The following is a 13,230-nucleotide window of genomic DNA, read 5'->3' as shown; positions in this document are numbered from 1 at the left end:
TCTGCGATTGCTAGCTCGTGGGTGCTTCCTCATCCTTTGATAGGTCCTTTATGCTGCCCACACTCTGCAAATAGTCCCTTCGATAAACTCTTTCAATTAATCCAATTAATGACATTGGTTTTTGCTAGGAAGTAGACTGATGTAATTTCCAATGGCCCCTCTAGACCATTTTCAGGGCCAGGCCTATATAATCCAACCCCTTCCCATTCCAAACTCCTCAGTTTAACTCAGTGTCTCTTCCACTGTTTCTTAGTGAAAATCCAGCCCTATCTTGTGAAACCCACTCCTTCATGAAGATAACATATCTTTATGATATTAGCAGCCTTTTAGACTTACCTATATCTTCATCAAGCCTTTAATTTTATAATACAACTTATCAAAATGCAAACAAAAACTAAGTAATTTCAGGAATTTACTCAGAAAAGGAAAGTAACTTTCCTGAATTATATCCACCTCACCTCCTTCTCCTTGTTGAGCAATACCAACTGGCTGTCTGTGAGGATGCAATACTTCCGCTCCCATGTTGTTGTCTCTGTGTAGGGTGACTGACCACAAGACAGACGATGCGTGGGTGGCCCTTTCACATCTGCATGACAAAAGGGAAAAAAAAGTGACAAATCATTATCTTGCTTAGTAAACCAGTACTTCAAATGTAAAATTCTTCCAAATCAAATAAAGAGGTGAGCCTAAACATGAATCTCAATGGTAAATTTAAAGTTTCCTCTGAAGAAAATGAAAACTGTTATATACAAAATAAGGAAAAAATAGCCCTACAACCTTCAGAGAAGAGGGCTGAAACACTCTGGGAAGAACTGTTAGTGCAAACTTTACACAGTAAGTACCACTGTACATAAACTATAATAATGAGAGGTTGCTTCAGAGCTTAACCAGTATCATTCAAAATACAGAGACAGAGTAACTCAGACACCTTCTCTAGTCTTTAGGAGAAAGATGATGTGACATGTACACTTTGAGAACACTGTTAACCCAGAACTCTGAGAGTAAATTTATCAGCAGACAAGGCCTTCCAAATGGCTTTACACTCATAAGAATTGAAAATGTTTAAACAACAGCATCATATTACCACTAGAGGCCAGCAAGATCTTAAAAACATAAAAAATAATTTTCTTAAGGAAAGATCTAAATATATTACCATGATGTTTCTTAAAGGTGGAGGTACCCGATATTAAAGCAAAATGTCTCAGCAATTCCCAACTGTCTCATTTCCTTATAAAATACCAAGTGGTTACTAACATCTTTGTCATTTTCAATTTTTTTTGATATAAAATGTTTGCTCATTTGGGCTGTTGGAACTGGGCACATATTTTAATGTATAAGTACACATTAAATCTATTTAAAAAAGCTTTTATGACAGTATGAAATATATTAAAAGTTCTTCAGGCATGAAGAACTAATTCTTCTCAGGAATATACTATAAAGACAACTTAACATGGATTATCACTACTTAGTTATTACGCTAAAGGAAAAACTCAAATTGAAATAATTAGAAAACCAACACCCAGGAGGGCAGGGGAGTCATAAATCATAAAAAAGCACATTATATCTATTATATGAGTATTTTTCAGTATCATTGCTTTCTATAGAATTTTTGTCTTCTGACACAGGATGATAGGTATATTACTGGCATTGGCTTGACTTCAAGGAAAGCCAAATCATTTCCTAGGTGTCTTATACTATAATTAACCAAATATGCCTAATTACAGCTGGAGCTCTGTAGAACGTCAGCAACAAGTCAGTTGCTATGTTTCTCTTCGTAGAACTATGTAGGTCTCTCTTTATAAATCCCTTTATGTGTTCAATATTGTCTTCATTGTTTCTTCTGGTTTAACTTCCTGTCCTCTCTAAGGCTATCTAAACTTACTGCACGGCATGTTTCGGGGTTCATCAACTCTCCCCAAAGATAATTCAAGGTCCAATAACCAATAGTGTTATTAGGGCTTGTTTAGACATGTTATTAATTCTTAGAAGTTCACTGTTTTGTCTTTTCTTCCCTTATTTTCTGTTTGTATCTCCTCCGCACTATGCACAGCATTACATGCTACGTCTGTAGCATCTCCAATCCACACCAACCCTCTCTCCCCTATCCTCAACCCTCCCCTTGTAGTCTAAGCATCTTAAATTATTTTGTTAGAACTACATCTTCAGTTCTTCCAAAGTTTTCTTTTGACTTCAAAATCTCAAAATTATCACCAAAAAGCTCAATGAAACTGACTCTGAATACTTTTGTACACATATAGCATATTCTTGCCTACATGTAAAAGCCATGTCAAAACTGATTTTCTTCACATGATTTGGACAAAAATATGGGTTACAATTTTACCACATATAGGTCTATTTTTAGAGTCAAATACCAAGATGACTTCAACAGAAAGAGATGTACCTACTTTATGTGGAAATATGAATAGTTTTGTGGTCTAAACAATTAGAAACTTTGACAAAATTAGACAATTTATGGTCATTCAAATAACTAGCTTTATTATATAAGTTAGCCATGGGTGACCTAAACTGCCCACTGTAAGTTGTACTGTAAATTAACTTTAGCAAGAAGACACTGATAAACCCTGTCCATAAAAATTGTAATATAGGATACTGCATTAATAGTATAACCCAGGTTTCCTGACAAAATATAAATCTATATCAACACTGAATTAAAGAAAATCTAAATTCTCTTTTCTGTGAGAATATTCTCCCTTTGTCCAACCTGATCCTTTTTCTAATTTCTTCATGGTATTGTGAAAACAAGACAATGTCTCAAAAAAAAAAAAATAACATTCTGGAACCCTGAACCACCCTCCTCTAGTGCTAAAGATAAGAAGAAATAGAGAGCAATGAAATAGGGAGCAATACTTCTATATTAAAAAAAAAATTCTGTCTGTCTAAACAGAGGGATTTATTAGCTATCCTATAGATTTTATTGCTTCTTTTTCTAATGCTCATTTTTGGCCTTTTTAAAGAATGTATACCAAGGAAAAAAAATAAGAAAAAAAAAGTGATAGTTTCTGTTCCTTTTAGTACTTCTCTATTATCTGAAAGGCATTTTAAGTAATAAAGTGATATTTTTTAAAATAACCTATATTTAATTTATATAGGTTAAGTTATATCATGTCCTCATTTCCAGGGCTAAATGAAGGTTTAAAAGCACGTAAGCAAGGCCTGTATACTGAGACTATATGCATTACCAGGACAAGCTCAAATTTTTGCCCTATTTCACCTTGCCAATCCTATCAATCTTTATTTTTTGCTCTAGTGACTTACTTTTAATTTCTGACTTCCAATTATTTTTAGTATCTAAAATTCACCAAAGAAAAGAATAACTAACTTAAATATGCATTAGAAGAAATAAGTCCTGCTGGGATATCAGGGCATGCCTCTACAGTCCCAGCTACTCGGGAGCTGAGATCACTTGAGTTCAGAAGATCGAAGCTGTAGGGTGCATGCCTGTGCTCTCAATAGCCACTGCACTCAAACCTGGGCAACATAGTCCAACCCAGTCTCCTAAAAGAGATAAGTCCCTTAATTTATCTGTGCCTACAGCCTGAAAAATCAGGCTTTTGTTTGAAAGGATTCAACCAAGTACCCACCATAGCTGCCTGCCTGACCATTTTCTTCCTTTTTCCTCTCTCAATAGGTTCATGATTTTACCAATTGCATTTAACATATCATGTCAGAATTTTTAAAAACATGAGACTAGTAAATGAAGTGATTCAAAAGCGACTCAGATGAACTTCTAAGGAGCTGTAAGATACAAAAATAAAATTTCCCACAGCAATTTTTTTCTTACACATTCTTCGTATTTTGGCCATAGACTTACTGTCCTTTCTCTCTTATCCCTATTTCTGCTTTCTATCAGATCCCTTTAATTACTCTCCTGCTATAAAATTTTTGAGGCACTTTTCCTAAGTATGGAAGAGAAAAGTTGCTTATCCTCTAAGAAAAAAGTTGGAGTGTGTCTGTGTGTGTGTTCCTGTACTGAAATTTCCAGTTCTATCATATCATTCAGTTTGTCATTTTTGTCAAAGTCCCTTAATTTCCATACTGAGCCAAGTCTGCTTAAGCAACTATATGGCCTAGTTAACTGAATGGAGTCTTATGAATGGTGCCAACAGTAAGATGACAAATGGCAGTCCATCACAGCCTGTTCTTCAATCCCAATAGATCAGTCATATCTACAGTTCATACTAAACCTCTTAAACAGAAAAATATAAAATATTCAAAATAAGTCACTTACATACTAATCTTTTGAAGGAAATAAAGGCCTATCTACAATTTTTTCTTAAATAAATACTGTACTAATTTAAGAAAAGTGTAGCTAAGCATGGTGGCTCACGCCTGTAATCCTAGCACTTTGGGAGCTCAGGAGGATCCTTTGAGCTCCATGGGCAACAAAGTGGGATACCTAGCTCTACAAAAAGACTACAAAAATCAGCCAGGTTTGGTGGCTTACACCTGTAGTCCCAACTACTCAGGAGGCTGTGGCAGGAGGACTGCTTGAGCCTGGGAGGTTAAGGCTGTGGTGAGTTGTGATTGTGTTACTGTATTCCAGCCTGGGCGACAGAGCAAGACCCTGTCTCAGAAAGAAAAGAAAGAGAAAAGCATAAGCAAAACTAGCATGGCACTTAAAATATGACCGCAGTATTGTATTACTAAGTAATCAAAACTCAAGATCATTTTCATGTCTCATGTTTCTGTTAACAGAAAAATGAACTACACTAAGACTTAATCTCAAATACCATTTAATGCACATTCCTTTTGTTATATTTAGTATCTCTCCCTATATTAATATATCCTCATGCTTGTCTCTTTTTGAATTAGATCTCAACACTTTCCTTTAGGGGCAGCTGGTGTGGGAAAAGAATCAGAACTTTTCAAGGAATGTGATTCTTAGTGGAGAAGGTGTAAAAGAGGGAACTCAGACACTAATTTCACTATTGAGAAATCAGTTTCTGAGTTTTTAGCCATTGGTTACACAACCAATGCTGTGATATCACCTCTCTATCTAAAAAAGCAGAAGAAGGCAGGCTACATTAGAAATAAAAGTTGTCAAGAGTATGGCAGCATTAAAAATCTTCAATAGCTCTATCTCTATTTATAATATCAAGTGCAATAGAATCCAGAACTACATATGCATCTTTTCTGAATTGGGACCCATTTGAATCACAAATCACTGAGCTTACAGTGAAAACTATCAAGGTGATAATACAAGCATCTCTAAAGAGCTCTTCTTAGAGCTCCAGTTTTCTCATCTTTAAAATGGAATAATGTGGTTTCTACTATGTAGGAATGTGGTGAAGATTAAATGAGAAATATCAAGCATTACAAACAGTGCTTGGCATACTGTAAAGCCCTCAATAAACAACAGCACTTATTATTATCTTAACTTCACACATCTGAAACAATGGGTTCATTTGTTACTCCTATTGAAAATTTTCAGATGCTAAAAATATTGTAATAAAATGTGATAGAAAAAACTGATTTAAACTGTGAATGATCTTCAGGATTATATGATGAATGTAAATAAACCTTTCCTTGGACATATTCTGGGGAAAAAAAATACTGCACAGGTTTGCTCTAACAAAAACATACTTCCATCTGATACCATCGGACAGACTCTAGTATATCGCTGTGCCAGAAATCTACATATTATTCTTAATACAAACTTTACAAAGGAAAAGACAACAAATCCAGAGCCTTTTGGCTAGAGAAACAGTTACAAGCAGAAATGAAATATAAGGGCCGAAACACATTCTTTTATTTAGGTCTATTTGTTCAGCTTAATGTACACCATTTAGGTCAGTCTACCAATTCCCTCTCGAATTAAAAAAAAAAAAAATGAGTGGGGGGCGGGGGGGATGAGAAGAGAGAAAAAAATCTTTTTAGTGGCACTGTTTTATTCTAACCAGTTAGTTCAAACAGTCCCAGCTCTAAAAGTCTCTTACCACTCACAGTTGATGGCTAAACTTGAGAGGATTAATTGATCCTCTTCATCTATTTTTCTACAGGTTTCAATTGGGACAAAAATGTGTATATACTTCTCAAATGCAATCACAAGAATACAAAACAATGACAAATTTGATTGGTGACATATTTTGCTTTTTTAAAAAAAGTTGAATCCAAACTCATAAGATTTAAAGAAGGAATAGTAAGGTTGTCACTCTTTCTTAAAATTAAACCCTGAGAAAATACACACACACAAATTAAGCCTTAAATCCTATGGGCATTCAGTTGCTTTTCCAAAACTATCTGAACTCCTCTGTAGGTCCGCAAACAAGACGTTCATTGTGTGGATCTGTAAATTGTATGATGTCATTGAAACACAAGCACCAATTGGTATTATAAACAGTTTGTGTTTCCAAGGATACTAGGAACTTTAAAGACCCTGCATTTATACAAAGCCCAAGAGCACGACCTTCCTAACAATACAAGGAGCCTTCCACTTTCTCTTTTTAGTCACTGTTTCCAGCAGAGAAAGGATACTGATTTTGCTCCTAATAATTCTTCCAAATAATATACTTGGAACATTCCTCAATTATTTATTATTCATTTTTATATTCTTAATATAATGACACCAAAAAAAGAGGATTAAGAATTTACATAGCCCTAGCAGGCCCCTAATAGACTCTCAAAAGGCTAGCTAGGCTGGAGTCCTTTAAGAAAACTTCATGATATAGATTTTTTGTAATGCAAGGCATATAAATACTTTTTTTTTTTTTTTTTTTCCTGAGACACAGTCTCATTCGCCCCGGCTAGAGTACAGTGGTGCAATCTCGACTCACTGCAACCTCCGCCTCCTGGGTTCAAGCAATTCTCTGCCTCAGACTCCCGAGTAGCTGGGATTACAGGTGCCCAGCACTATGCCCAGCTTCTTTTTTGTATTTTTAGTAGAGACTGGGTTTCACCATCTTAGCCAGGCTGGTCTTGAACTCCTGACCTCGTGATCCACCAGCCTCAGCCTCCCAAAATGCTGGGTTACAGGCGTGAGCCACTGCACCCATCTAACACTTCTAATTAATCCTTACAGTCATGTTCCTCTGTGTTATGGAGTACTCTTTTAGTAACACACAGCACTTGTGTGCATTTCCTGGAAAAATTACTTTTCTTTACCTACTATTCATCTTGAACTCACGTATAAAAATTCAGTATATAAACTTGTTTATGTTAGCCAGAGTAACTACTGCAACATAAAAACACAGGTTGAATATAGGGTGATTATGATTATATTATTGTTAAAAGTCAAAAAGGTTATATATGTCTTTATAAAGGTATATAAAAAAAGATATGTAGAGTTAAATTGTTATAAAAGGTCTGTAGCTAAGCTCTTCTCTAATATCTATTCAGAGGTAGGCCTAAATATTTATATTATGCTCACATCAAATTTATTTGTGGAATGTGTTTTCCATGAGTTACAAACATGAAGGTTTGGACAATTCCAGAGTTCTTATTTTTCTACTTAGGAGATAAATATTTTAATCAAGTATTTCTCAAAATACAGATTGGAAACTGACAAGGAAAAAAGGGAGAATTCACAGGGACTAAAATTAGAGAGCTCCAAAGAGCTGTTTAATAATGATGGCAGCAGCAAGGAACTCCACCCTAGGCGACAGAGCAAGACTCCATCTGAAAAGAATGACCTCCACACCTTCTGGCTTCTCTCCTTACTGCATTTCACATTCAGACTATCATAACGCCAAGATTATAGAACAACAACAATTTCTATTGAGCATTCATATTTCATCAATTTATAAAACACTGAATATCAGTCTAAGTACAACAACAAGAACAAACTGCCAACTTTGGGAACAAATCACCGATTTCTGATAAGCTTACAACTGATGGGTGTGGAAGTAAGTGGGCATGTTGGAGAGCAGTCCTCTCCAACATGTTCAATGCACCATGAGCATCAGTTAGTAGGTTTCACAGAAGGAGTGGAGAAATTTGGGGGAATTAATTACATCAGTTAATTCAGCAAGTCTTATAAAATACTCTTGATATTTTAGTGAAGTTAGTTATTTAGGATATAGAGTTTGACTTAAGGAAATAAAATAATGGGAAATACTTTACCTGTAAGTGAATTTGTTTTTTCTTATTTGAAAGACTTTTTTAAAAACTTTGTATGAATGATTCACCTAATAGTCTTAATGAGAACTCAACAATTGTTAACAAAAGTCAAGACTGTAGGGAAAAATAAAACTAGAAACACACATGAAATAAAAGGTGCCAGACTTTCTTGAATCTTCCAGTTTGCTAAAATTATTATCTCATACACACACACACACACACACACACACACACACACACACACACACACACACACACATATATATATATATATTTTTTTTTGAGACTAGTCTCGCTCTGTCACCCAGGCTGGAGTGCAGTGGCGCAATCTTGGCTCCACTGCAACCTACGCCTCCTGGGTTCAAGCAGTTCTGTCTCAGCCTCCCGAGTGGCTGGGATTACAGGCGCCAGCCACCACACCCAGCTAAGTTTTTTGTATTTTTAGTGGAGATGGGGTTTTACCATCTTGGCCAGGCTAGTCTTGAACTACTGACCTCGTGATCCACCCGCCTCAGCCTCCCAAAGTGCTGGGGTTACAGGCATGAGCCACCACGCCCAGCCTCAAATATAGTTTTAAAAGAAAATTTACATCTATTACTAAGGTAAAACAAACCTTACATTTCAGGTAATTTGTAAGATCATTAGGTCTAAAATAAAAGACTATTTTTCAGTAATTCAAACTGTTAAGGTTGTTTATGGCTGTACTCTATACCCTGAAGTCTAAATACAATGATTAACAAAATAAACATCATTAGTGATATCAAAACATGCATGGGTGAGTGACTCATCCCTGTAATCTCAGCACTCTGAGAGGCCAAGGAGGGAGGACGACTTGGGCCCAGTATTTCAAGACCAGCATGGGCAACAAAGTGAGATCCCATCTCAACAAAAAAATCAAAATATTAGCTGGGCATGGGAGCACACACCTGTAGTCCCAGCTACTGAGGAGGCAGAGGCAGGCCTGGAGGCCAAGGCTACAATGAGCCATGTTCGTACCACTGCACTCCAGCCTGAGTTGCAGAGAGAGACCTGGCCTCTAAAAACAAAACAAAACATGTAGTTTACCTAGGAAGACAGGCATCGTTTAATAACAGCTTTATGAAGACATAACTCACATAGCACATAATTTAGCCATTTAAAGTGTACAATTCAACAGTCTGTACTTTATTCACAGATAGGTGCAATCAACATAGATGATTTTAGAACATTTTGGTCACCTCAAAAAGAAGTTTCATTGCCCTTTACACATCCATCCAACCATCCCTATCAGCCCTAAGAAACTACTAATCTGCTTCCTGTCTCTAAATTTCCTTAGTCTGGATATTTCATATGAATGGAATCATATAATACATGTGATCTTTCACTTAACATAATATAATCAAGATTCATTCGTGTTTAGAAAGTGTTAGTACTACATTTTTTTTTTTTTTTTGAGACAGAGTCTCGCTCTGTCACCCAGGCTGGAGTGCAGTGGCGCGATCTCGGCTCACTGCAAGCTCCTCCTCCCAGGTTCATGCCATTCTCCTGCCTCAGCCTCCCTAGTAGCTGGGACTACAGGCATCCACCACTGCACCCGGCTAATTTTTTTGTGTTTTTAGTAGAGATGGGGTTTCACCACGCTGGCCAGGATGGTGTCGATCTCCGGACCTCATGATCCGCCCGCCTCAGCCTCCCAAAGTGCTGGAATTACAGGCGTGAGCCACCGCGCCCAGCCCTAGTACTACATTCGTGTTAGGGCTATTATTCTATTGTATAGGTACACTACATTTTATTTATACATTCCTCAGTTGATGAACATTTCGGTTGTTTCCACCTTTTGGCAGTTTTGAATAATGTGGCTATAAACATTCATGTATGAGTTTTTATGAGGACATACATTTTCATTTCTCTTGGTTATGTATCTTGGAGTGGAATTGCTGAGTCATTTAGAAATGCTATTTTAATTATTTGAAGAACTGCCAGGCAGTCTTTCAAAGCAGCTACACAATTTTATGTCAGCAATGTATAAGGGTTAAAATTTCTCCATATACAAGTCAACACTTATTATCTGACTTTTTGATTCTAGATATTCCTAATAGCAGGATGTGGTATCTCATTGATTTTTTTTTTTTTTTTTTTTTTTTTTTTTGAGAGGGAGTCTGGCTCTGTCGCCCAGACTGGAGTGCAGTGGTGCGATCTCAGCTCACTACAAGCTCCACCTCCCGGGTTCACGCCATTCTCCTGCCTCAGCCTCCTGAGTAGCTGGACTACAGGCGCCCGCCACCACGCCTGGCTAATTTATTTTTTTTAGTAGAGACGGGGTTTCACCGTGTTAGCTAGGATGGTCTCAATCTCCTGACCTCGTGATCTGCCCACCTCGGCCTCCCAAAGTGCTGGGATTACAGGTGTGAGCCACTGCGCCCGGCAGTATCTCACTGTTGTATTGATTTGTATTTCCCTAATGATTAATGATGCTGAGCATCTTTTCATGTGCTTACTGGCTATTTGTATATCGTCCTTAGAGAACTATCTATTCAGACCATTTGCCTGTTTTTAAAATTGGCTTGTCTTTTTATTACTGAGATGTAAGAGTTTTTGTATGTTATAGAAACAAGTCCCAAATTAGGTAATTAATTTGCAAATATTTTCTTCCATTCTGTGGGGATGTCCTTTCACTGTCGTCTTTTTTTTTTTTTGCCATGGAGTCTTGCTCTGTCGCCCAGGGTGGGGTGCAGTGGCGCCATCTCGGCAAACTCCACCTCCCAGGTTCAAGTGATTCTTCTGCCTCAGCCTCCCGAGTAGCTGGGACTACAGGTGTGTGCCACCACGCCTGGCTAATTTTTAGTATTTTTAGTAGAGACAGGGTTTCACCGTTTAGCCAGCATCGTCTCCATCTCCTGACCTCATGATCCACCCACCTTGGCCTCCCAAAGTGCTGGGATTACAGGCGTGAGCCACAGCGCCCGGCCCTCCTTTCACTGTCTTGATGGTATCGTTTGGTTTTAAATATTGATGAAGTCCAATTATTTATTTTTTCTTTTGTTCTTCTTGCTTTTGATGTCACTTCTAGAAATACTTTGCCAATCCAAAGTCATGAAGATTTACCTATATATTAATTTTTTTTTTCTGTATTGAGACAGGGTCTCACTCTGTTGCCCAGGCTGGAGTGCAGTGGCATGTGGTTCATTGCAGCCTCAACTCACAGGCTCAGGTGGTTCTCCCATCTCAGCCTCCCGAGTACCTGGGACTACAAACACATGCCACCACACCTAATTTTTTGTATTTTTGGTAGAAGCGGGTTTTGCCATGTTGCCCAGGTTGTTCTTCAACTCCTGGGCTCAAGCAGGTGGGAAGCCACCTGCCTTGGTTTCCCAAAGTGCTGGGATTACAGGCAGGAGCCACCATGCCCAGCCTATATTAATTTTTATAAAGTTATTATAGTTTTACCTCTTATGATGAGTGGTCTTGATAACTTTGTCAAAAATTAGTTTTATTAGACACTTGATTTTGTTTCTAGACTTAATTCTATTTACACACACACACACACACACACACACACACACACACACACACACACACACACATCCCTGAGCCAGTACCACACTGTCTTTATTCTTGATTGATTACTACTACTTTGTATTAAGTTGTAACATTGAAAAGTGTTCTTTTTATCCCCTAGGATTGTTGTGGTTATTCTGGGTCGCTTGCAATTTTAGAATCACTTTGTCAATATCCACAAAAAAGTCAGCTGGGATTCTGACAGAGATTGTATTGAATCTGTAGATCATTTTGTGAGTATTGTTGCCATCTTAACAACACTATGTCTTCTAATCAATGAACACGGGATGTTTTTCCATTTATTTAAATGTAATTTCTTTCAACAGTGTTTTGTGGTTTTCAAAGGTTTTGCACTTCTTTTGTTAAATTCCTAAGTGTCTTATTCTCTTTGATATTTTATGAATAAAATTGTCTTAAATTTTTAGATTATTCATTGCAAGTATATAAAAATACCATTGGACCAGGCACAGTGGCTCATGCCCGTAATCTAGCACTTTGGGAGGCAGAGGCATGTGGATCACCTGAGATCAGGAGTTCGAAACCAGCCTGGGAAACACGGTGAAACCCTGTCTCTACTAAAATACAAAAAATTAGCTGAGTGTGGTGGCGTATGCCTGTAGTCCCAGCTACTTCCAGGCAGGAGAATTGCTTGAACCCAGGAGGCAGAGGTTGCAATGAGCTGAGATCATGCCACAGCACTCCAGCCTGGGCGACAGAGCAAGACTCTGTCTCAAACAAAAACAAAAACATTGATTTTTCTATATACTGATTTTGTATCCCATAATCAAGCTGAAGTTGTATATTTACTGTATATTTTAGTGGATTACTTAGGATATTACACACATGTGAATATGTCACTTGCAAACAGAGATAGTTTTACTTGTTGGTTTACAATCTGGATGCTTTTTATTACTTTACGTTGCCTAATTGCCCTGATTAGAATTTCCAAGAAGATGCTGGATAGAAGTAGTGAGAGCAAACATCCTTATCTTTTTCATGTTAGGAGGAAAGTATCTAATGTTTCCTCATTAAGTATGATATTAGCAGTGAATGTTTGTTGATGGCCTTTATGAGGCTGAGAAAATTCCCATTTACTTGTTGAGTGTTTTTTTTTTATCATGAAAGGTGTTGAATCTCATCAAATGCTCTTTCTGTTTTTATTGGAAGAATCACATTTTTGTCCTTTATTCTATTAATATGATATATTACGCTCATTGATTTTCTTATGTTCAAACAATGTAGCATTCCTGGGATACATCCCACTTGGTCATAGTTTATAATACTTAGATGTTGCTGGATTCAATTTGTTAGTATTTTATTGAGGATGCTCCTCTATTTCCAATGAGAGGATTCCTTTGTTGTTATTGTTTAGTCTATTTTCTCTGATGTTAGAATAGCCAATTCAGCCTTATTCTTGTTGCTTCTTGTATGATACATGTTTTTCCATCCTTTTACTTACAACCTATTTGCATTTCTTAAAGTGTGTCTCCTGTAGAAAACGTATGGTTGATTCCTATTTTTAATCCAGTCTCACAAGGGCTTTCTTTTGATTGGATTGTGTAACCCATTCACATTTCATATTATTGACATAACTGAATTTATATCTACTATTTTACC

General features: G+C 37.2%; 1 protein-coding gene across 4 annotated transcripts in view; it reads right to left on the bottom strand.

The window, feature by feature from the left end:
• The window catches only part of LOC105484487 (RAS protein activator like 2), a 378,824-nt gene that overhangs the window by 186,306 nt on the left and 179,288 nt on the right, over nt 1-13,230 (bottom strand). For all 4 annotated transcript variants that reach the window (XM_011746151.3, XM_011746150.3, XM_011746152.3 and 1 more), the window contains exon 2: nt 459-586. In XM_011746151.3, coding sequence (XP_011744453.1) covers nt 459-586 — 128 coding nt within the window. The remainder of the gene's footprint in view (nt 1-458; nt 587-13,230) is intronic.

The sequence above is a fragment of the Macaca nemestrina genome, chromosome 1 (genome assembly GCF_043159975.1).
Source record: "Macaca nemestrina isolate mMacNem1 chromosome 1, mMacNem.hap1, whole genome shotgun sequence".
In the NCBI taxonomy this organism is placed as follows: domain Eukaryota; kingdom Metazoa; phylum Chordata; class Mammalia; order Primates; family Cercopithecidae; genus Macaca; species Macaca nemestrina.
This window is presented reverse-complemented; position numbering and strand designations above follow the sequence as displayed.